The 25,600-nt window shown below is 44.7% G+C and overlaps 1 protein-coding gene across 1 annotated transcript in view; it reads right to left on the bottom strand.

The window, feature by feature from the left end:
* Positions 1-5,808: 5,808 nt before the first annotated feature.
* Lcmt1 (leucine carboxyl methyltransferase 1) overlaps positions 5,809-25,600 on the bottom strand; it is a 55,490-nt gene continuing 35,698 nt past the window's right edge. The window contains 5 exon segments of the mRNA XM_038317225.2: positions 5,809-6,026; positions 7,827-7,924; positions 11,428-11,519; positions 12,605-12,706; positions 20,890-21,010. Coding sequence (XP_038173153.1) covers positions 6,004-6,026; positions 7,827-7,924; positions 11,428-11,519; positions 12,605-12,706; positions 20,890-21,010 — 436 coding nt within the window. The 3' untranslated portion in view covers positions 5,809-6,003.

Genomic DNA, 25,600 nt, shown 5'->3' with positions numbered 1-25,600 from the left:
GAATTTTCTATGACCTTGCCTGCCGGAGTAAACAACTTATTTTCCTATGGCTTGCAGCTGCTCTGAGCAAACAACTTGTTTTGCAGCTGCTCCAAGCATGAGACCCTGATGGCAGGAGAGTGGTTTCTGGTGGCTTGCAGCTGAAGGATCCTGAGAGCTAGGGTGTGACCATTGGTCAGGGAAGGCACCATATAAGCTGCCCTGGAACACAATAAAGTTGGCATTCTTGGCATTCTTGTTTCAAGGATGACCCGTGTCTCTGTCTATGTGTGTGTACTTCGATCTCCAGGCCCTTGCCTGACTAACGAACCATTCCATAGTGCAGGCGCAGGCGGTATGCTACGGGCATAGTATCATAGTACACATAGTACAGGTGCTACAGGACCACAGTACACATAGTAGTACAGACATTATACTGGGGAGTCAGGGTTCTCAAGAGTAACAGAGATGATAGAATAGATTAGATAGATAGATAGATAGATAGATAGATAGATAGATAGATAGATAGATAGATAGATAGATAGATGGATAATAGAATATGACTGCCCATCTGCCCATGAATGGAAGTACCAAAAATCCAGTAGTTGTTCAGTCTACCAGGCTGAATGCCTCAGCTTGTCTTCAGTATACACTGGAATCCCAAAGAAATAGGCTCAAATGCCAGTGAAGAAATGAACTAGCTAGTAAGGACAAGAGCAAGCAGGCAAGGAGAAAAAGCTTCTTTTTCCATATTCTTGTATAGGCTTCTAGCAGAAGTCATGACCCAGATTAAAAGCAGGTCTTCTACCTCAAAAGGTCTGGATTAAAGGTGCGTCTTCCCATCTCAAAGGATGGAATTGAAATTAAGCAAATTTCCCTCTTTAAGCAAAAATCTCTCTCTCACAGGTGTGTCCCATCTCGGGTTTTAGTCAATTCCAGATGTAGTCAAGTTGACAACCAAGAATAGCCATATAAATAGGTATGGAGAGAGTGGACAACTTTGTCTTGTTCCTGATTTCAGTGGAAATGCTTTAGGTTTCTGTCCATTTAGGGTGATGTTGGGTGTGGGCTTGCTGTAAATTGCTTCTTTTATTTTGTGGTGTGTCCCTGTATCCCTAATCTTTCCAGGACTTTTATCATGAAGGTCTGCTGGATTTTGTCAAGGGCCTTTTCTGCGTTTCACCAGATGATCGTGTGGTTTTTGTCTTTTAGTATCTTTATGTGGTGAATTACGTTTACTGATTTATGTATGTTGAACCCTTCTGGCACATCTGGGATGAAGTCTACTTGGTTATGGTGAATGATAATTTTAGATTCAGTTTACAAGTATTTTATTGAGAATTTTTGCATATATGTTCATAAGGGAAATTGGTCTGTAATTCTCTTTCTTCGTTGAGTCTTTATGTGGTTTAGGCATCAGAATAACTTTGGCCTCGTGGAAAGAATTAGGCAGTGTTCCATTTGTATCTATATTGTGAAATAATTTCAGGAGTAATGGCAAAGAAGAATTAAAATTAATATGTTAGACTCCTGACTTTTAGCTAGGTACTGTCTGGGTGAGAGATAGGACCAAGGCTGGAGACAAGACCCACCCGTCCCATCACTGACTGAAGCCAGCCTACAGTGGGGGGTGGGGGCTGAGGGGAGAACAGAGTGTCTACTCCTGAAGTGCACAAATGCACATGTGAAGAGATGGCAAGTTGGCGAGATGACCTGGAGGATGCAGCTCTTGCCATGCCAAGCCGGATGACTCACCTGATCCCTGGTACCCTCTGGAAAGAACCAGCTTCCAAAGTTTGTCTTCTAACCTCCACACACACTCACACAACCCTAAAAACCTGGTCTTTAAAAATGGAAGTCTTATCAAACCAGAACAGTTGTGACTGTTGGACTCTTCAAGATGAACTGAATGCTGCAACAGCGACCTCTTGGCTTTAGATTGCTCCTTCACAGACTCCATGTCTGAATATACGATAAACAAATCTTAGGCGCCATATTTGCCCGGTCCTAGCAGCGGTTCATCTCTTAGTCTCGGTACCCTAGTTATACTTTCTCTGGTACCTGGCAGGGCAGCCACACTTGCCACAGCAGGACAATATGCATCTTACTGTGACATTTCCCAAGACGATGTTCCTTTTGTCATTGTGCTTCTGCACCTGAGGTTGAAGGGTCACCATATTCAAGGCTGAAAATTATACTGTTCAGATTCAGCCTTATTAGTCAAAGTTTAAATATAAAACTATGAATAATATATCTGAGAATTACCTATTAAAATTTTTTTCAAAATACATGCTTCAACAAATGTAAAATTGATTTTCATTCAGTTTTATTGTTAATACCTGATCATTTGTACCTTGCTTTTCAAAAGGAGTCTGATGTAGGAGTGTTTCTATCTATCTGTTGTTTCATTGGTTAATTAATAAAGAAACTGCTTGGCCTGATAGGTCAGAACATAGGTGGGTAGAGTAGACAGAACAGAATGCTGGGAAGAAAGGAAGTGAGGCAGTCGCCATGACTCTCCTCTCTGAGATGGACGCAGGTTAAGAATCTTCCTGGTAAGCTACCACCTCGTGGTGCTACACATTATTAGAAATGGGTTAGTCAAGATGTGAGAGTTAGCCAATAAGAAGCTACAGATAACGGGCCAGGCAGTGTTTAAATGAATACAATTTGTGTGTTGTTATTTTGGGCATAAAGCTAGCCTTGCGGGGAGCTGGGCGGGACGAAAAGCAGGCCTGCCCTCAGCTCCTACTACAGGAGTCAGAAAATAAGGAGGCTCAAACCCCTTACCCTGGCCACTGGGAGGCCAAACCCTGCATTACAGTAGTGAGTCTGAAACCAGCTGGGACATGAGACCTTATTTCAAAGACACTTGAAGAGTTTGAAAGTCCTACTTCATGGAGTGCATGACACCGCCCCTAAAAGGAGCTGAGTAGCCTTTTCTCCTAAGCTTGCAGGTTTAGCTGCCTACAGAGTCTCTGTTCTTACAGATTTGCCGCTTTTTTTGGTATCAGTGCTATTAGTTGGGTGTTGCCTCAGAAAAGAAAAAAGAAAAGAGCTTTTTTTATGCTGGTGATGCAGAGCCCGAGGCACAGCTATACTGAGAGTTATATGGACACAGACGCCATGTCCCTTTGCCTCTGGCCATACAGGAAGAAAGGCCTTCATGAGGAGTGCCGAAGGTCACAATTCTTCATGAGGAGTGCCGAATGTCACAGTTTATGTTGTATTTGGGAACTTGATGCGTAAGACAGGCTTCCTGAATGACTGCAGTGGTCTGTGAGTGAGCAAACAGCCTACCAGTGACAATCGCCACATTCCGCTGTGACAATCATCGCCACATTCCGCTGTGACAATCGCCACATTCCGCTGTGACAATCGCCACATTCCGCTGTCCACATTTATTCAACTGGAAGAATGGTTCTCAGAAGACAGAACAGCTACAAATCAGGTTGTGGAAACCCCTTTGCCCCATGGATGTATTTTAAAAACTGAACTGAAGCCAGGCGATGGTGGCGCACAACTTTAATCCCAGCACTCGGGAGGCAGAGGTGGGTGGATCTCTGTGAGTTTGAGGCCAACCTGGTCTACAAGAGCTAGTTCCAGAACAGGCTCCAAAGCTACAGAGAAACCCTGTCCCGAAAACCAAAAATAAATAAAGAAAAACCAAAGCAACCAACCAGCCAACAAAAAAACTGAATTGAGTCATCACATTTTATTTCTTAACGTTTGTCTTTAATATTTTATATCATTAAAATTTATACTAAAATTTTTAAAAACTGAAGAAGTCTTGCATGATGGTGCGCAACTTTAATTCCAGCATGTATGTAGAAGGCAGAGGCAGGCCAATCTCTGTGAGTTCAAGGGCAGTCTGGTCTATATAGTCAGTTCTAGACCAGCTAGGGATATATATATATATATATATATATATATATATATATATATATATATATATATATTGAAAACTTGGTCTCAAAACTAAGTACTTAAAACATTAAAATGAAAAAAGCTATGCTATCTCTTAGTCTGGGTTTTACTGATCTGAAGAGACACCATACTACAGCAACTCCTATAAAGGAAAACATTTCATTGGGGCTCGCTTACAGTTCAGAGGTTTAGTCCATTATCATCATGATGGGAAGCATGGTAGCATGCAGGCAGACAGGGTGCTGGAGAAGGAACTGAGAGTTCTACATCTGAATCTGCGGACAGCACAAAAAGAATGCCACCCTGGGTGTGGCTTGCACATCTGAGACCTCAAGGCCCACCCCCTAGTGACACACTTCCTCCAACTAAACCACATCGACTCCAGCAAGGCCATCTCCTAATCATATGAGCCTATGGGATCCATTTTTTTTTCAAACCATCACAGGCTACAAAAACAAGCAAAAACAATGCCCATATTTACCAGTGATGATGTGACTTTATGTTTATTCCATTCCTTATCTTATTAAATCACAGACTTGCTCCACTAAATTGAGCTTCCCACGATAGCCCCAGGGTTCCATATACACTGTGTTAAGAATATTTAAGAAAATAAGACACACCATTCCAAACCCAAGACCTTCTTGTCCTGAGATTGAAAGGAAAAGCCTTCTCGTGGGCAATTCACTTTCTTTTCAGGCTGTCTAAACGCACCTACTCCAATGACAGGCACTCCACAGGTGGAGCGCAGTGGAGTGTCCAGGGAATACTGGTTCCAAGTAGAGCAGGGAACTGTGACCTCAGCTGAGGACCATGCCTGAGCTTCCCCACAGCCATGCCTATTCACGCAGCTCCAGCATAGGGCTGGAGTTTTTTTTTTTCTCCCTAAACTGTGGAGCCCTTATCAGCAGCATAATGACTATATTAATCTCATTACTGTTGCTATGGCTTATCATAACTCCAGAGCCTGAACAACACCACACATTTATTTACTTATGGTTCTGGAGGTCAGAAAGAAGAAAGCCCTAACTTCAGTCTGTCAAGTTTTTGAGGGTGTATGGGGATGGGGGGCATCTTTCTGGGGACTCCTGGCCTTTTAAAAGGCTGAATTTTTATTAGTTTTAGTGATGTATGTATGTGTGCATCCATGTGTGGGTGTGTGCAAGTGAGTGCAGGTGCCCACAGAGAATGGGGACTTCGGATCCCCCTGGAGCTGGAGTGACAGGTAGTCAGGAGCCACCCAGTGTGGGTGCTGGGAACTGGACTTGGTTCCTCTGCAATAACAGTGTGTTCTTAACCTCTGAGTCATCGCTCCAGCCCCTTGTCTCTTTTAGCTTATAGAAATTGCTTATATTCCTTATCTTTTGGCCCTTCCCACCATCTTCAAAACCCATCCGTCCGCAATCTCCTTCAGTCAGTGTCTACTGTCTGGCTGTGTCTTCTTGTCTGGCTCATGTGGATCCTTGTGATTGCATCAGTGCCCCAGATGACCCCTAAAAACCTTGTTTTGAGACCTTATCTTAATCTCATTGGCCAAATGCCCATTTGCTGCAGAAGGTGACATGTATACAGGTTCCAAGCAGCCAGGGTATGTAAGGAGGAGTCACACAACCTGCCATGGCAACTGGAATGAACGAGGCAAGGCAGCAGGCTAGCCCAGCCACGGCAGCAGCAGCACCACAGAGGAGCCCCAGCATCTGTGGCAGGCCAAGGGTCAGGGTCCATGAGGTGTCGCAATAAAGAGCACAGGGAGGAGTAAATTCCCAAATGGATTCTGACTCACAGGGCAAACCAAGGTCCAAGTAAGATGCCAGCTCCTGGGTTTTAGCTGCCATGGATGTGAACCCTGGTCCACCCCACAGAGCAAAGAATGTCAACAGATGCCAGCGAAGTCTGACACACAGACAAATGGCAAGTGAGATTTATTTAAACAATGATAAGTGACAGGAACAGGATCTGGTGTGACCACCTTTGTAACCAAGGGTTCTGGATATGCAAAAGGGCCAACAACAGAGATGACGCCACCCATCCCTCAGGGGGCCCAGGGCACTCCCTCGGCTAGAGACTTGGACTTCCACCTCAGCAGGAACCTTCAACAGATTAATAGGTTATCTCCTTCAAACCTAAGGGGAGGAAACACAGATACAGTCAGATGCCTGTGGCGGAGTAGAGGAACTAGGGGGTGGGGGCAGGCACGACACTGCTACATGTCCAAGAGCTGGCCCTGGGCACCAGCACAGCTCGCTGCTGGACCTCGTACTCTTCCTGTGTGAAGCGAGATTTCAAAAGAAAGTGAGAGGTCAAGCTAGCTTTTGTTTATGGGTGGTTTAAAATGGATTAAGAAAGCATTTCATAACAATTTATGGGCTCTCAGCAGTAAATGTCCAAAATCTACCTGCTAACTGCTGACCTTTGAACAAACAGAGCTGGTTCTTCACCGTGTGCTGATACACTGAAGAAGCCTCTGACATTAAAATGTTTATTATCCCAACCTGGGCGCGCTGGTGCATATCTGTAAGGCGGGAGGCCAGCCTGGGTTTCAGACCCCCTTGTTCCCAAAGCACACCAAAAAAGGAGGTGGGGTGACAAAAACAGAAGCAGTTCAACATACTGTTTAATGACAGGTAACTTAAACCCGCTAGAAACCTGCAGTTCCCAAATCTTGGGAAGCTTAAATACATTCAGACACAGTCTTGTGATAGAATTTAATATACTCATTGCAATTATGTTCTTTGAGAAGTTTGGTGGCAAGGGAGAAAATGCTTATGTAACATGATGAAATTGAAAAAGCTCAGAAGTCCAGTTATAGGAACATGTAAAGTCAGCTCTACTGAAGATAAGATCAGAGTTCAGCAAAAGGGCAGAGGGTGTAGACCAGGGCAGTGCCACACTCTCTTCATGGTTTTTCTGCTTTCACATGTTTGAGGTTCCAGGAACATACCTATAATTCTGGTAGGCCAAAGTAGGAGGAATGCCAAGTTTAAGGCCAGGCTGTTTTACAAGTCTCAAAGAATCAAACAAAAAAGTAAATAAATAAATTATATATGAGTGTGTATAAATATATTTTTTAAATAAATAAAGTATCCAGAACACAGCGGAGGAAACATCACTAAGAGGCTGCCTTGAGACCAGAGCTTCTGTGCTCTACCTTTTTCAAGTTCCCCAAGTTCCAACTACAATTTCCTTTATTATTAGAGGAGATTTGAATATAAAACACAACAATAAAGGAGTTTCCACCCAAAACCATGTTGGAAAGACTCTGTAGGCTGAACTGCAGAGCCCAAGCAGGCTGGACTACCAGCTGTCATCAGATCATATTGTGAGAAGCTGGAAGGCACTGGGGACCTGGAATCTGATGTGGTCTTGCGGGGCTGTTCTGCTCAGGAATAACCAGGCCCTGGGAAGCAAGAGCAACTGGGGCAGGAGTCAGCAGAAGCTGGATCCAAACCTGAGAGCCAAGTACTCAGGTCCCTCCTTGAACCTCGAGGGCTTGCATGCCTCTATCAGGAAACTACGCCTCAACCCTAGAGAGAGGAGGGAGAAACTGCCCTGGAAGCTGAGTGGGTCTTTCAGAAACCAAACGATCCAGCAAACATGGCTAAGAGCTGGTGAAAGGGCAAACACTGGTCATTTTTATTAAGATTATTACTTTAAACTCTCAAGGTTTTCAACCTTCCCAAATGCAGAAATCCTATGGCAGGCCTGACAAGGGCTGGCTAGCTGTTTGAGGATTTGTGGTTTAGAGAGTTCGCTTAATTCTGTGCTATAAAAACCTGGAAGAATAAATGATGACTTCTCTGGACACTGTGTCGGTATGCATCCATGTTTCTCTAGTTCTCTGAACCTCAACTGCCTGGTGCGCCTTTCATTCTTGGGAGAAGGCTGTCCTGCCTCCCGCCCAGGCGACAGAGGCACTCTCTTACCAAGTTCCTGGCCTCCACGGGTGGCCCAGCACAGGCAGTAATGCCGCATGAGCTGCTCCAGAAGCTCCAGTTCATCCAGGAACTCGAGGGATTCTATTCTGTGCAGAAGTCAGAACAGAAGATGGAGATTGCAGTTAGGAAGGAAGAGCTCATCCACGGTAATGACATGCTCATGATACCACATGGAAAGAACTTGGATACACAACAGTATGCATGCTGTGGCTAAGAAAAAATGGGGAAAGGGGAAGGTCTGGAGAAATGGCTCAGCTAAGTTAAGGGTGCTTGCTGCTCTTCCAGAGGATCCAGGTTCGATTTTCAGCACCCACTCACATGGAGGCTCACAACTGTACTTAACTCCAGTTCCAGGGGATCTGGCTCCCTCTTCTGGCCTCTGGGGATACCAGGAACACACTGCATGTACACACACCACACACACACACACACACACACACACACACACACACACACACACACGCAGGCAAAACACTCATATACAAATAGATCCATATGTATCACCATACACAAAACTCAAGTCCAAATGGATCAAAGACCAAAATAAAACCAATCACACTAAATCTCATAAAAGACAAAGTGGGAAGTACACTTGAACGTATTGGCATAGGAGACCTCTTCCTAAGTATAACCCCAGTAGAACATATACTGAGAGCAACAATTAATAAATGGGACCTCCTGAGACTGAGACACTTCTGTAAAGCAAAGGACACAGTCAACAAGACAAAACGGCAGCCTACAGGATGGGAAAAGATCTTCACCAAACCCATATTGGACAAAGGACTGATCTCTAAAATGTACAAAGAACTCAAGAAGCTTGACAACAAAAGAACAAATAATCCAATTTTAAAAAAATAGGGTACAGACCTAAATAGAGAAGTCTCAAAAGACGAATCTCAAATGGCCGAAGGACACTTAAGGAAATGTTCAACATCCTTAGCTATCAGAGAATGCAAATAAAACAACTCTGAGATTCTATCTTACACCTGTAAGAATAGCCAAGATGAAAAACACTGATGACAGCTTATGCTGGAGAGGTTGTGGGGTAAAGGGAACATTCTGCATTGCTGGTGGGAGTGCAAGCTGGTACAGCTGCTTTGGAAATCAGTATGGCAATTACTCAGAAAATTAGGAAATAATCTACCTCAAGGCTGAGCAATACCAGTTTTGAGTATATATTCAAAGGACGCTCAATCATACCACAAGGACATGTGCTCAACTATGTTCATAGAAACATAGTTCATAGTCAGAACCTGGAAACAACCTAAATGCCCTTGACCGAAGAATGAATAAAGAAAATGTGGTAATTTACACAATGGAATACTTAAAATTTTGACATCTTGAAATTTTCAGGCAAATGGATGGATCTAGAAAAAAACATATTGAATGAGGTAACCCAGACCCAGAAAGACAAATATCATATATACTCACTCATAAGTGGCTTTTAGACATAAAGCAAAGAAAAACAAACCTACAGTCCACAACCCCGAAGAACCTAGACAACAAAGAGGACCCAAGAGAGACATACATGGATCTTACAGGAAGGAGAAAAAGACAAGTTCTGAGTAAATTGGGAGTGTGGGGTCATGGGAGAAGGTAGAAGGGGAGAGGAGAGGAAGGGAGAGGAGCAGAGAAAATGTATAGCTCAATAAAAACAATAGAAAAAAAAAGAAGTATGATGTACCAGCCACGGGAAAGCTGAGAAGGGCTCAAAAGAAAAATAAAAGATAAATTTAAAATAAGATTTATTATCTTTAAAGACATTTAGGAATATGTCTTTAAAAATTTAAATCAAGACTCATCCTAAATTGTTCCATGGCAAACACTACAAATAAAATCAATTACAAGAAAAATTACAAGTTGCTAAGCCATAAGAATTGTTTGTAAAAAAAAAAATGCTCACACACATGAAATTAAAATAAATTTTTGAAAAGAAGAAGGAATTCAGGAAGTTTAGCTCAGGGGAACAGTACACACTTAGAATGTGCAGTCTTGAAGAAAGGAGGAGGAGGGTAAGGAAAGAATGGGAAGAAAGGGAGGGCAGGAGAACAAGGAAGGGGGAGTGGAGAAAGGAAAAGGAGGAAGAGGAGGAAGGGTTATCTCAAAGGTCAAGACAAATGAACTAGAAAGGTCTCTGGAATGCTAATGGCAAAGGACTACTTTCTTTGCCCTGCAACTCTTTATAGTTCTAGAACTTCAGCATGAAAAACTTTCATAATAATTTAAAACAAGAAGAAAAGATCAGTCCAATAGAAAAGAAAAACAAGAGGTCTTCAAATTCATTTACGAGAAAACAAATATAAATGAAAACACAAGATAGTTGTCTTAAGACCTCTACTGCTGTGATGAAAGACCATGGCCAAAAGCAACTTGGGGAGGAGAGGGTTTATTCAGCTCATACTTCCTCATTGCTGTTCAGCACCAAAGGAAGTTAGAACAGGAACTCAAACAGAGCAGGAACCTGGAGGCAGGAGCTGATTTGATGCAGAGGCCATGGAAGGGTGCTACTTACTGGCTTGCTCAGCCTTATAGAATCCAAGACTCAGAGACGGTACACTCCCACAATGGACTAGGCCCTATCTCATAAACCTCTAATTAACAAAATGCTCTACAGGCCAGCTTATAGCCTGATCTTATGGAGGCATTTCTCTATCCTTCCCTCCTCTTTAATGACTTTCACTTGTGTTAAGTTGACGTAAAACTAGCCAGAACAGTAGTTTTTCAACACTCAGACAAAGAGTGAAAGCTGAACACAGAAGAAAAGGCACTTTCTCAACTGCTAGCAATATGACAAAACAGGACTGCCTTCCTGGAAGGCATTTTAGCCTCTTTCAACACAAAGAAAGAACATTCTCTAATCCTGTGATCAATCTGCCTCTTTAAGAGCTTACCCTGCATGCAATGATAAATGGTCAAGAACATTTTTACAGGCCCGCAGTTCCAATCTGGTAACAAGCAAAAACTGAACTATAGGAGACCATCTGCATGAACTAAAACAGGCTCATACCTCAGGTCTCTACAGCCAGACTATGAACCAGGGCAGATCTACATGGGTTAACATGGGATAACTTCCAAGACATACCCTGGAGCATTTCAGACAGGGTGTTTAGCAAGGAGTGTGTGCTTAGTATAACACCACCAGTGCAAAGAAAGCAGCGTGCACTCAACTTGTTAAGAAGAGCTAACTGTACCATATAAATATATAAGACTTCATGCCTTCAGCATGAGATAGTTTTAGAACAATGACTCTATCTTTCTTTTATAACGAAGAAAGAGTCCATTTAAAGATGTTATTCGAGGTTTTATCCCTTAGAAGTCATGGGTAACATCATCTTCTAAGACAGGGATTATACAAAGTTTCCATTGCAGAGGTGGCTCTGGGAATTTTCCGGGAGTAACTATTTATTTCAGTTCAAATCATCTGCTTTGGCAAAGGCGCTATCTCAGCCAGTGGCTAATGAGTTACTCTCTCAAGCTTTTACCAGTGTTTACCTTATTTCAAAATAAGCCTGGCTAAGGTTAGCCTTGAACACAGACGGTCAGCCTCTCACTGCCGACCATCTGAAGCCTGGGCTTAGCGCTCACATACCTGGTCACCTCCGCCCGTGGAAGCCCGCTGTACACCTCCATCATGTTCACTGCGGATGCTGTCTCCCACCCGTTCAATAGCAGCCGTGCCTTCTGAAAGGGGGTGGAGAGACATGGATGATTCCCAGCATGTACACCTGAGACCGTGAAGCACACAGGATTTCTCTGAGAGTAGTTCTGTTTCAAAAGTCCATGTCTAGTCCCTTTGCTATTCTGTATGCACATGCAGTGTTCTCCTGGGGAAACCCATTAGAGTATAGAGACACAAAGAAAAAATTTCTCCTACAAACAACAGTTATTTGTTTGGTTTGATGGCTGGCTGGCTTCAGAGTTTTGCCATGGAGTCTAGGCTGTTTTGGAGCTTGCTAGCCCAGGCTGGTCTCAAACATATGATCTTTCTGCCTCAGTCTACCAAGTGATAGGATTACAGGTGTGAGCAACATGCCACTTAGTAGTCATGTGACACAGTTTATTTAAATAGTGGCAGGTATAGGAGGTTATCTCCAGCAAACAAATGCCTTTTTCCTTTTTAAAGGGCCTAGCACAGATTAAGAGCAATACAAAACTGTATTAATCACCTATAAAATGTAGACTGTGGATAGATGCCAAGTCAAACACACTATAAAACATGCCTTCAATCTACCAGACAAACTGAAGCCGGTCTGGGGAGCAGAACATAGAGGAGCTGCTGTTGAGCTGTGGGGAGTGATCATTGTAACATTACCCTGGAAGAAAGCTCAACAGTCGGAGGGCCCTTAACAAGCACTTAGCGTGGGAACATGTATTGTCCAGCAAATGTCTAAAAATATTTTGATGACACCAACAAATAACATCGTGGGGAGCGGTGAGAAAACACTAACAAAATACTGACAGTTACTGAAGCTGACTGATAGGATATGGGTGTTTGCTAATCTAGTCTTCTTTTATGCTTGTCTGAAATTCTGCATAATACAAAGTGAATTATAAAAAATATGCATAATGAAAACAATGAACTGTAGGAAATGTCAATTTGTGTTTTCTATATCAAGGGGACAGACAGGACTTGAGTTTTCCTCCCACCAGGAGCACCCTCTGCCTGTGTCACAGGTGGAACAGGGCTTCTCACGGTGTAGCTGCCACAGAGAGTGTCCCACTTTGCTGGCTAAGAGAATGAGCAAGTGCTCGGAATCTGCTCTGACCTGGGACTCTAGTGACTTGCAGGTTTCCACTCCTGCCAGGTCACACTGTCGCCTCCGGAGGTTTTCAATCATGACCTGCCCAAACCGGTCATCCATGTTCACCTGAGAAGGGAAAAGGCTGGTTAGCCACAACCTTAAAGGACTGTGTCCTAAATAAGCAAAGCATAATATCCAGCCAAGGCTGACATTTGGTGATACACACGGGAGCAGCTCAGGAGGGGTGTGTGACACAAAACTGAGCTGATGTATCCCAGCACACACTCACTTATATGCTCACCTAGTACAACAATTCTATTGTTGGCCGAGAGGCTCACACACGTGTGCAAAGATGCAGTGTTAAGTGTAAATGGAATATGGGAAGAATTATCTGTTACCTTCATAAAATGAATACCATATAGCTGCGAAAGCAGGCAAGAAAAATATAGAAATAGGCACAGAATGATTTTAAAATAAACTCTTAAGAGCAAAGTATAGCCAGGCAGTGGCGCACACCTTTAATCCCAGCACTTAAGAGGGAGAAGCAAGTGGATCTCTGTGAGTTTGAGAACAGCCTGGCATACAGAGCTAGTTCCAGGACAGCTAGGGCTACACAAAGAAATCCTGTCCTAAACCACCTCCCCCCTCCCCCAAAAAGAAGAAGAAGCAGTAGCAGAGTATAGGACTGGTGAGAGGGGCTCAACGGGTAAAGTCACTTGTTGCAAAGCCTGACTACCTAAATTCAGTCCCCAGGACCACATGGTAGAAGAGAACCAACTCCTACAGGTTATCCTCTGACTTACACACATACACACACTCACATGGCACATGTGTAGCCATATACATGCAGAAACATATACAATAAGTAAATGTTTTAAAAATTAAGAAGCAAGGCATGGAGAAATGTGAACAGACTGTTACTGTGTGCTTTCAAGAGGCAAGCTAACCTGTCTTTACTGCACTTAACAAACACAGAGCAGACAGCACTATTTTCCAGGCAGAAGACTGAGGTCTAGGGTCAGAGAGAGATCTGCTTGTCTCGATATAATCTTTCTGATTGTTTGGTTTTATTTTGTTTCTGAGATAGTCTTTTGCCTGGTGCTTCTCCTGCCTTAGCCTCCCGAGTGCCAGAAGACATGTATACTGTCACAACACACATACCAGTACCCTGTCACACACAAGGCAAGCCAGACAACAGCAATGCCATCCGCTCTCGTGTGCCTCAGGGCAGAAGGTGTCTGAGAACACATTCTTCTTCATTTTATTGCCTGGGTTTGAATCCTGGCTTGGCAGTAGCTATGACCCTGGAGAAGCTGGGACCTTAAGTCTATCTGCAGTACTACCACCAACCTTAGGGATTTGCATGGCAGTGAAGTAAACAAAGACGTGGAGAACTTACACAGCAGTGCTGAGCACAGAGTATGTGGGAAGGGAAGTGGGTGCTGCCATCACCCGATCACCAACATGGCTTTGTCTCTGTAGACCATTTACTAGGAAAAGCACATAAGCTACTAATCTACACTGTGAGGCTGCTGATGGCTGAGGACTGTTGACTTAAGTTTCATTTCTATTGACAAAGTGAAGATGGTGGGAGCTGAACCAGGTGAGGAACAGCTGGAGGCAGGGCACTGAAATCTGGTGCAGTCCCAGGCGTACTCCCCAGTAAAAGGCCTTGAGTCAGAATCAGCCCACCACCTTCCAGAGAATGCTAGATAGATGTTTCTGGACAGACAATAGAGAGGCCAGTGACCAAAGCAGCACACACACGACATGTGGCGGCTGTAATGGTAAAAGTAACATGCTGCAGATCCCTGAGTGGCTGCAGCGGGTACGTCACATGTCCCCTCAGCGGGTACGCCACAAGTCCCCTCAGCGGGTACGCCACAAGTCCCCTCAGCGGGTTATGGAAGGGAAGGGGGGAGAGAGAGAGAGAGAGAGAGAGAGGGAGGAGAGAGAGAGACAAACGGGGAAGGGGAGAAGTGGGGAGAAGGGAGAGACAGAAGCTGCCTCTTCAAGAGAGAATCAGAAAGGGAAGGGACTCAGGCTAGAAGCTGAAGATTGAAGATCAGCTTGCCTGGGGGGGGGGGCATGGCTTGTCTCTTAAAGGGACTGGGCAGACCATTACAGCAGCCATTCTCCATGGGTATGCAGGCCATGCCAAGGATGCTTCCAGAGAAAAGCTGAGGGCTGGCTTCCATGGCCAGCGGTCCTAGAGGGAAGGCAGGCTGAGGAACGTTTGCAGTTGTAAAGTGGAAAGGAGGACAGTCAGCCAACCAAGAACCTGAACCCAGGCTGGAGTGGAGAAGGACTACTGAACCCCAATCTAGCCTGGACCTCTCCACTATATGGCCAAGTCTTCTCGCTGCTCTTACATGCAATGAATTAAAAAAGGAAATTATAAAGTGAGATCACACTGAAAAGAATTTTTTAAAAAGCTGGTTATTATGGTGAACATCTGGAATCCCAACACTTGGGAGGCAGAAGCATGATCATCACCCAAGTATGAGGTCTACACAGCAAGTTTCAAGCTAGCCAGGGTACACAGTAGATTGTCTCAAAAACCTAAGTAAGCATGCATTCTGCTTGTTACTTGCCTGTGGAGGCCCAAAAAGGCCAAAGGTCAGAGAGTTTGAGACTTGTATCTAGGTCCTTCAAGGTTATTGTGCTTCTACCTTACACAAAGGTCCCACCTAGTTGTAAATCAGAGAGTTCTGCTCTCTCAAAGCTATTGTCAACAGGTGTGGCTAACTGTCAGGCCTTGCGCTACTGGAATAGGGAAGTAGTTTGTTCCCACCTAAAACGAAAGTCTAAGAATCCAACTAAGTTCCAGTTCCCTTTATGGAAACTTGGGATTCCACCCAGGGAGTGGCTTGTCTACAAAGTGTTTGGTCTAGGGTGACCTGCTTTGTTCTAGTAGCAGGATGTCTAACTATGAACTTAGCCTGTGACTTTCAATTGGTATGTTAATGCAGTCTCTTATCTTACTCCTACCTTTTTAAGCAGTTGGAAATTAAATGCCGGCAAATTTCAGTACTCACCAAAAAATTCCCTCCCGATGCTATATGTTTCTGCATTTTATTACTTTCATTTGTGTCTTCATAGCCTTCACTATATTTCTAATCCCCGCGCCCTTACCTGGCAAGAGGTATTTTTGTCAAGCTGGTCCCCAACACCTGCCTAGTGCTGTGTAGCATTCCATGAATTTCTATAAGGTAAGTTCTAAACAGCAAAGAACTGTAACTAGGAAGGTGGCTCCATGGGTAAGAATTTACTACACAAACCTGAATATCTTGTTTAGATGCTCAGTACCCACATAAAAGTCAGTTTGGCCACATGGCAACTGTAATGGTCTGTCCTGTCCCTTTAAGAGACAAGTCCTGCCCACTCCCTCCTTCAGCCTGAATGGGCACTTCTCTCTCTCTCTCTCTCTCTCTCTCTCTCTCTCTCTCTCTCTCTCTCTCTCTCTCTCTCTCTCTCTCTCTCTCTCTCTCTCCCATCTCTCTTCAGAAGAGGTCACTGCTGCCTCTTCTCTCTCCTCCTTTCCTCTCTCTCTGTTTCTCTCTCTATATATTATATTCCTTCCTCCCTTCCCCTCCCCTTCCATAACCTACTAAATAAACTCTACATCCACACTCTCTTTGCATGGCATGCCTATTCGTTTCTCACCGGGCCGCAGCTCCTCTTAGGACCGGCTACTCCGCCCACCCCCAAGGTCTCTCACCCATCACCTCCCACCGGCCTGGCCTCAGGTGGTGGGACCAGCTGCCCCTTGTAGCCCGCTGCCACCCCTGGGGAACTGCTGTTTAATCTAAACCATTACATTGGTGCTCCGTGACTCAGCCAGACTCTCTCCGCGTTCCCTCCCTGGGCTGGCTGAGGAGACGTGGAACCCTGGGCTCAGGAACTGGCTATCTGCCTGGATGCCGACCCCCACACACAACAGCAGCTTCAATTGATGAGTTTTCCCCTTCAGTCAGTTTAACCATTTCTCCAAACCTGAGGCCTTGACCGTTGATCTCCTGGCAACTTTCTGGTGTTCCTACAAATGGGGGAAAAGCCCCCAACCATGGCCTTCATGACTACAGTTGAATCCTTCGTTGACATTCATCTATGGTTGCTTCTCATAGCCAAAAAACGTGACCGGACCACCAGAGGTAGTCCTCCACACTAGCACTGCACTCTTTGAGTGGTGCATTCACTTTGAGACCAGGGGTCCCTCGGATTTTTTTTGTTTTGTTTTGTTTGGTCTTGTCTTTTGGACCACATGTAAGTGGTCCCCACTGTGAGAGATGGCCTGGGGCAGCCTCTAGCCTTTGACATCTGAATCACCATGGACCAGAGTCAGCCAGACTACATTATCACCCTGCCTATTGAGAGAAGACATTTCCCTACAGGTCTTGAGGTGCCCGCTGTTTTTGAGGGTTTTCACGGTTTCGGCTATGGGAAACAAACCCTTAGAAACTATCAACCACCTGCCTCTGCCGGTGTCCCACTGGCTCCGTTTTCCTTTCGTTGGGCAGCCCCTTTGCCACCTGTCTGAAAATGTTCTTTTCCTCTTGCTCCCATTCCTTCTATTCTATCCCTGCCACTGCTACTACTGGTCTGGCAGAAACCAACAAGATTAGTCAGATCCACGAGGCAGATGTTTTCAATTTCAGTCTTTGCTCCCCGCTGTGACTTGTGGTGCAGCAGCTCAGAGACAGGGTGGATCACGGTACTGAGCAATTTTTCTCTCTACTTCATGTATAAAAGAATGAGTGTGGCCACATGGATGTAATTCTGTTTTAAATGTATGTTCTACATGGCCTCTATGTCTCTGTTGTTATTAATTTAAAACTTCTGCAGCTCAAAACTCTTGGCTTTTCCATACAACACATGACAACTGCCATTTTAACTGAGGTCACGTGACCTCACCTCACCGCCATCTTAACTGAGGGCCAAATCAGGTGACCAAGTCCCGCCATCTTTACTGAGGTATTACCTGCCTAGTTCCCTGATTTACTTATGTTTTTGTCTCTAAATTCCTCTTACTGACTCTGTTATGTTTTACACAGTGGCATGATTTTGGTGGGGCCCACCAAAAGCATCCATTTTGCCCAACTCCTGTTTAATTTGTGTGTGTGTGTGTGTGTGTTTGTACATGTGACTTAACTCTAATGTGCATGTATGTGTGTGTGCATTCATGTGACTTAAATATACATATGTTTACTGTTAAATGTTATAACTGTCCATTATATCTCATTCCAGACTAAAAAAGCAGTAAGTCTCATGTTTTAAATTGGTATGTACTTTTAAGTCTCTTACAAAAATACGGTATATTTAATCCAGCCCTGCTTTAAAATATATTAAGCTGTTCTCTATCATTGTCAGTTTTACTGTTAAGCTTCTATTGCAAGCAGTTTTTTCTTCTATGTCTTTTACAAGTATAAATCTTACCTGTTAAGTTGACAACCAGTACAGTCAAGCTTGGACCCAGCTCTCCAGGCAGATTCTATACTATAGTTATAACTCATTTATACCTGGTAAACAGCCCTCAACTGCTCAAAGATCTGGGGAATATGGTATTTAAATATTTAATTATGAAAAAACTTTTCATAACAAAAAAGAGACAGGTTGGCTCCTAGCAGCAGCACTCTACCTTCTACCAAGAAGACAGAAGACAAATGGGCACAGAATGACGTCCATCTGCAATTTTCTTCAACTGCCAAGCGCTGACCACTAGGAAAAACTGCCTTTCATCTAAACTAAAGACCTCCAGACATGGACAGAATCACTGGAATTGACAGCCTAGCTGCTCAGGTCAAGGTAGGCTTGTCTTCCTACAGATTTCTTAGCCCACACGATCTTCTGGAGCCTGGCAGGCCCTGCGCTAAACAGCATAAGGCAAATACGACCCTCAGTGACCATGGAGGACCCTGAGGAGGAGCTCTAGGTGCCAACCAGGTCAGTTCTCTGCTGCTGTTTAGTCAATAATTCAAGTAAAATTCAGCCTTCTCCAAGAGCTCTGATGCGGTCTGAGAGCTGAGAGGTTTTGTCATTTAAAAGGACAGCCTCACCAAACAAATTTCAATAAGCTGTAAGTTAACAAAATCCTCTCTGAGCTTGCCTTCCACAGTCTTAAAGATACTTTTCATTATACAAAAATATCTGTCACAGTCATTCTGACATAAATATGTGACCATTTATACAATATATGTCTAAAACTTACATTTTCACAAACCCAAAGAATTCTTGTGAGTTCCAGGGAGCGATATTGAAGGATCCACCTTAAACAGGTCAGATACACCCCTCTCAATTCCCTGGTCCTGAATTTTTTTTTCCTAATCTTAACTTTGTCCTCTGTTCTGCCAATACCTTAAACAGGTCCAAGAGACACAGGACAGTTCCACACCACAAACCCTGGACAGGAGTAAAGTGACCAGCCATGCCAGGACATGACCAGCATCCAGCTTTCTCAGGTTCCCCCCCAAGACAATGCCCACAAATAAGCAGAAAGCAGTCTTGATAACCCGCCGTCCTAATGTGGATAACTTCCCGCCTTTTTATTATAAAAAACAGATGGGAATGTAATGGTCTGATCTGTCCCTTTAAGACATAAGCCCCGCCCACTCCCCCTGCCATCAGGGCTTTCATCTGAGTGAGCTCTCTCTGTCCCACCACCTCTCCTCTCCCGCCTCACTATCTCTCCCCCACCTCTTCCTTCTCTCTCTCTCTCCCCCTTCCCTTCCATAACCCACTACATAAATATACCCACAGTCTGCAGTGTATTTATGCATCTCTCACCCACCAAGGACCGCGGGTCTCAGGTCACATACAGCAGCTCCTCCTAGAACTACCTGGGACGCGCCACCTCTTGTGGAACTGTGCCACTTTACCTAATCATTTCCTTTAACCTGTTGTGCCTAACTTCCTGCCTTTTTATTATAAAAAAGAGATGGAAATGTTATGATCTGCTGCTGGCTTGTCCTGTTCCTTTAAGAGACAAGTCCCGCCCTGCACCCCCCTTTCCCTGGGGCAAGCAGATCTTCAGCCTGAGTGGGCTCTCTCTGCTGGGTCTCCCTTGGGAAGAGGTGGCTGCTGCCTCTTCTCATCTCCCCACTTACCTCTCCCTCTCCTCCATCTCTCTCTGCATGATGTCTATCAATCTCTCACCTGCTGTGGCTCCTCATGGGACCAGGTGCCCTGCCAGTCCACCAAGATCTTTTACCCACTGCCTCCCACCCACACGGGACCCACAGAGGCCTCGGGTGATGGGACCAGCTGCCCCTCGTGGCCCACTGCCACACGTCAAGGAACTGCACCGTTTTATCTAAACCACTAAAGCAACTATAATTCAGTGCTGGGGGAGGGGGATGGGAATGGAGGACAAGCTCCAGGTTCAGTGTAGAGACCTCCATCTCATGGGAACAAGACAGAGAGCATCAGAGGCCTCCACATGGTGCGCATGGGTATATCTCGCAGCAGTAAATAACTAGAGCTCAGAAGACTCTCAAGAGCCCACACTTTTAGAACTGAGGCAGCGCGGAGGGGGAAATGCATATACTAACTCATGCGTGCCTCACAACACACTAGGAAGCAGGGTGCTACTGTTCTCCAGGGAGGAAACAGGCACAGAGACTGGACGCAACTGGTCCTCATCACACAGGATTCAGACTCAGGCAGGATCATTTCAAAGCTCCAAGAGGGTTTTTTCCCCTGCAGACCAATGTCAGTGATCACAGGAATAGGGCATTTTATGCTGCAATATAGGAGTATATCAAGCTTCCCTTACAAAATTAGGAGCTCTTGCAACTCTTAGGTCAAGTGCGCACATGAAACTCCTGGCTGGACCTGAGGAGTCCATCAGTCCCCATCTCCATGGGGTTCACAAGTAGCCAGTCTAGGCTACCTCAGTCCCCAGGCTCTCCAGCCCTCAGGCCACACCTTCCACACGACTCCAGAGTGGCAGCCCCAGGCCCCTTGGTCTCCATCCTCCGCACCAGTCAGTCACCGGCTTCCATTCGCATCCCTGCTTGTCTACCGGCCTTTGAGTGTGCTCCTCCTGCTAATACTGTCAAAATTACCTCACGCCATTATGCCTCAAGTTCTACAGATATCTGTGGATAATAGAATGATAAAATAAAAAATTTTAAAACTTTTCCCAAGAATTAAGTTCCAAAATCTCTGCTAATAGCTGGTGGGAAGTCAAGAAACCAAGAGAAAAGGGGCTGCTAGAACAGACTGATGGCTGCAGACAGAAAATGAACAGGGAAGAAAGGAGGCAAAGCTGCACTGGAAGCCCATGCAGAATCCACCCCGGGAACTCTTACCTGCTCGTAGTTTATGAACATGGCCGTCTCAAAACTGCTGGCTGCCCACTTTAGGAGGTTGGCTGACTGCTCTGGAGTCATGTAAACCAGCACACATTCAGTTATCAGGAGTGTTGGCAATCTTAAGGAAAAAGAAAAGAGGTAAGTATGTTTTCATCAAGTCAGGGCATTGACTTATGCAAATGTGGTGGCACTGGCGGTTCATATTCAAGAAATCCAGACGCAGCAAGCACTGTACGATCAACTCTAGTACAGGTGTCAAAAGACACAACTACTGAGAACAAGGAGCAGAGGTCTGTCTCTCCTACGAAAATCAGTTCAGTACGCGGGGTGGGATGCAGAGAAAAAGGCGGATCTGCTGCTGCTGTGCACCTACTCTCTGGGGCAATGGCACCCTGCAGATTCTCCATCACAGGAGTTTATTCTTTTCCCCTGGAACTTAAGCCCTTGCTCTGGTCATCACCAGCAATGGGCAGCAGCAAAAACAAGACAGTGTGGCCATCACCTGCAGTGGAGCCTGACCTCTTTCTACAATGGAATCCTGATAGAAATAAATGGATTCCAGGCAATCAGGTAAGGAGAAGAGAATGAAGAAGCATCGTGGCTGATGGCTGCCAGCTGGCCCATCTGTTTGCAGTCCTTCTGACTCCTCTGCTAGGTCCCTATCCCTTCCCTTCACTGTAAGTCATAAGAGTCTCAGGACTGGCTATTTCTCCAAAATTAACTGACTTGTTTTGTCTTTAATTTTAGATTGTGGAACAAATAAACTACATGAAATCAAATGACAAAAAATAAGAAACTGATAAAAAAGAACATAGTATATCTTTTAAACATATTACTACAAAACTACAATAATCTCTACATACCAAAGTTAAAAGTTATTCATAATTTCTCCCCTAATTACATGAGCAACAACTAAAATTATAGAAATGTAATAGCATCTCAGATTTTCTGTTTGTTTTTTTGTGACAGGTTCTCACTGTGAAGCCCAGGCTGGTGATGAACTCATGACCCCCCAGCCTAAGGCTGGTATTGTAGATATATACCACACTGCTACACCTAAGGCTGATATTGTAGATATATACCACACCACTATACCTAAGGCTGATATTGTAGATATATACCACACCGCTACACCTAAGGTTGGTATTGTAGATATATACCACACCGCTACACCTAAGGCTGGTATTGTAGATATATACCACACCGCTACACCTGAGGCTGGTATTGTAGATATATACCACACCGCTACACCTAGCCATCTCTCATTTCCCTTCCCCCCCTTTCTTTTTTTAGTACTGAGGACTAAACCTAGGGCCACATACATGCTAGGCAAGTCCCCAGTCCTATATCCCCAATCACATTTCTCAGATTTTTTTCCTTTTATTTTGGTTTTTTGAGACAGGGCTTCTCTGTAGCTTTGGAGCCTGTCCTGGAACTAGCTCTTGTAGACCAGGCTGGTCTTGAACTCACAAAGATCCACCTCCCGAGTTCTGGAATTAAAGGCGTGCACCACCCACACCCTGGCTCAGATTTTTAAAAACCAGCTATCATCCCTGTAAACTTGTAGCATGGATTGCTGGGTTCCAATATTATTCCAGAACTCAAAGAGAAGACTTGAGAAGCACAACAATGAGATAAGCTGCTCACAATCGCACCCCAGTACACTGCTGTCACAAGTCCAACCTGTTTAACCAGACACGGCACCTATGCTCACAACTGACATCAGTTATGAGAAAGGAAATGGTGTCCACAGCAAAGTCTAGCACCGTCCTGATGGTACCAACCAACCACTCTGTTCCCCTGAATTCCATTTTGGCTTTTTAAACAGTGAAATCATCTATACCTCCACTTAGCTAAGATGCACACCCAGTGCTCACTGGAACACTGGCCAGTCTCCATACATGTGCATGTGCGTGTGCGTGTGTGTGGGCGGGCGGGGAGAAGAGCAATCAGGTGTCTTCCTCTATCACTCTGACCTTACTGCTTCTCACAGAACCAGAAGCTCTTCGTTTTGGCTATGCTGGCGGCCAGTGAACGACCAGGATCTACCTGTTTCCTCGCCACCACACTGAGGTTATGGGCACACACAGGTCCATTTGTGCACGGCAAGAGCTCATACCACCCAGCTCCACCAGACATCTCAAACACAATGCAGCTGAATGACAGTACAGAAGGGCAAACACTGAATCAAGGAGACAGAAGTAAGTCTATGCTGTAAACATGGTAAATATCAGAAAGCAAACTGCTAAAAGGAAGATTGTTTCTCCAAATTAACAACATGATATAATTCTACAACCTTAAGTCATATGGTATGGAATTACAGCTCAGGCTAGCATCCCCTGGGTTCTCCAGCAGTGCATAAACTAGGCATGGTAGTACATGCCTGCAATCTCAGCACTGGGGGGCTGGGGAGTGGGGGTCGGTAAAGGATGATGGGAAGTTTGTGGTCATCCTTTGCTGCACAGCAAGTTCAAGGCCAGCATGGAGTACATGAAAACCTTGTCAAAAAACAGGACAAACAAAACAAAACAAAATCTCATATTATATTATTAGAAATGTTACAAAAAGAAAAACCATATTACCATATCTCATCTAATAAGTCAATGACTAAAGAGATATAGTTGCTCAAGCTTTAGAAAAGAGTCCTTAATCACGTTTGTTTATGTGTATGTACATGGAGGTCAGAGGACAATCTGTGGGAGTCAGTTTTCTTTTCCCACCATGTAAGTCCTAAAGTTCAAACTCAGGCTACCAGACTTGGTGGCAAAAGTTTTATAATGCAAAAGTAATCACTATTATATAAGCTATGACTAGAAGGAAGTTTCATGAAAAAGACTTAGTGTTGTCAACTTGGCAGCATCTAGAATCACCATGGAGACAGGCCTCTGATAATGCCTGTGGGATATCATGATTGAGCTAAGACTCCTGATGATGAGGGAGCCACGGTTACCTAGGAGCATCCAAGCCAATCAATCTACGGTGAGTTGCTTACTGACATCCTCTCAAAGCACAAACCTAAGGAAACCAGTGTCCCTGAATATCAGTGCGTACATTGAGCCAACAGAAGAATATGCTACATGCTATAGTCTGCGAGTGGGAAATCCCAGGGACAAGAGGCATGAACTCAGCATTCACTGACTCACTTCTCTCCATCCTGTAACACACACCTGAAAGCCATAAAGAGAAGAGGTTTACTTTGGCACACCGTCTTAGAGTTTTCCATCAGGACCAGCCGGCCCTGTTGCTTTGGGCCCAAGGCCAGGCTCCATATAGCCAAAAACAAATGGCAAAATAGGGTCCACTTCATAACCAGGAGCAGAGGAAGGGACGGACTGTGACTCCAACATCCTTCAGGAGCGTGCTCCCAAAGTAACTCCTACCCAGTTCCCCTTCCTAGAGATTCCATCCCTCCTAACAGCACCATGGCCTGGGAACCAACAGTGCTCTCTCAATTCTCAGTGAGCCAGAGACTCCACGGCAGCACTAGGCCATTAGAGCCATCTCTCGCATGGGACAGGTGAGCATACAAGTCCTACAGAGAATAATCCTGCTGCCGAGTGTGGACTGAACAGGTCAAGAGATCATCAGTATGCAAAGACACTGTTCCCATACTGACGGTGGCAGACGTGTTAGAAAACCCATGAAGACTCGATGCTCCCCCTTCTCCCAGAGCTTGCCCATGTTTCACATCCTCCCACCTTCCTCAGAAGAACAGGGTCTTCCCCTGCCCCAGGGACAGCTAAGCTCAGCCCAGGCTCTATCCCCAGTACACTTGTCCTGGCACTTATTTCCCCAGCTGTTCACTTCTTTAACTTTCTGCAATGGATGCTTTGCTTTGCTTTGTTTTTCTAAGTAGCATTCCCTTCACCGTATCTTCCCTTTAAATGTGCTCCTGTGTACTAACTTCAAATATTCATCACAACGTCGTCTTTATCTGTGCAGACACCTCCCACCACGTGTTGAACTGCAGTCTGACTCTGACCAACATCCTGGTTATGAGCCACTTTTGCAATGTAAGCACGTACTTATGAAAACACAGTCAGTAGTCTGGAGGTGTGAGCTTTACATATCTGGTCTCACAATGAGCGCATTATTTTGCAACTTGATTTTTAATTCATCATTAGATTCTGAGTTGTCTCCACGTTGATTTGAGTCATGCACTTCTTGTTTTATTCATCCGTTATCCTTCTAGTGGGCATTTCCAGCTTTCTTCTACTCTGCTTGCTGAAATTAACACCTACCTTAAGCATGAAGCACCTTGTTTGGAAAATATACCCAAAGTGGAACTTTTGTATCGCACATTTCAACTCTGCTAGCTACTTCCCATTACTCCTCACCATGGCTTGTAGCCAGTTCATTCCCACATGGTAAGTAAGTCGCTGCAGCCTACTCCCCACCACTCACATCCTGACCAACACTACATACAGTCAGATTTACACATTCTTCCCCCCTTGATGGGAGAAAAACAGTTTCATCTGATGGTTTCTGTGGTTTGACAGCCCTGGTCATCTGGAGGTTACTGTGGTTTGATAGCCCGGATCATCTGGAGGCTACTGTGGTTTGATAGCCGTGGTCATCTGGTAGTTACTGTGGTTTGATAGCCCGGGCCATTTGGTGGTTACTGTGGTTTGATAACCCTGATCATCTGGAGGCTACTGTGATTTTATAGCCAAGGTCATATGGTGTTTACTGTGGTTTGATAGCCCTG

Source organism: Arvicola amphibius, chromosome 1 (assembly GCF_903992535.2).
Source record: "Arvicola amphibius chromosome 1, mArvAmp1.2, whole genome shotgun sequence".
Lineage (NCBI taxonomy): Eukaryota > Metazoa > Chordata > Mammalia > Rodentia > Cricetidae > Arvicola > Arvicola amphibius.
The sequence above is the reverse complement of the archived record's forward strand: the minus strand, read 5'-3'. Positions and strand labels throughout refer to the sequence as shown.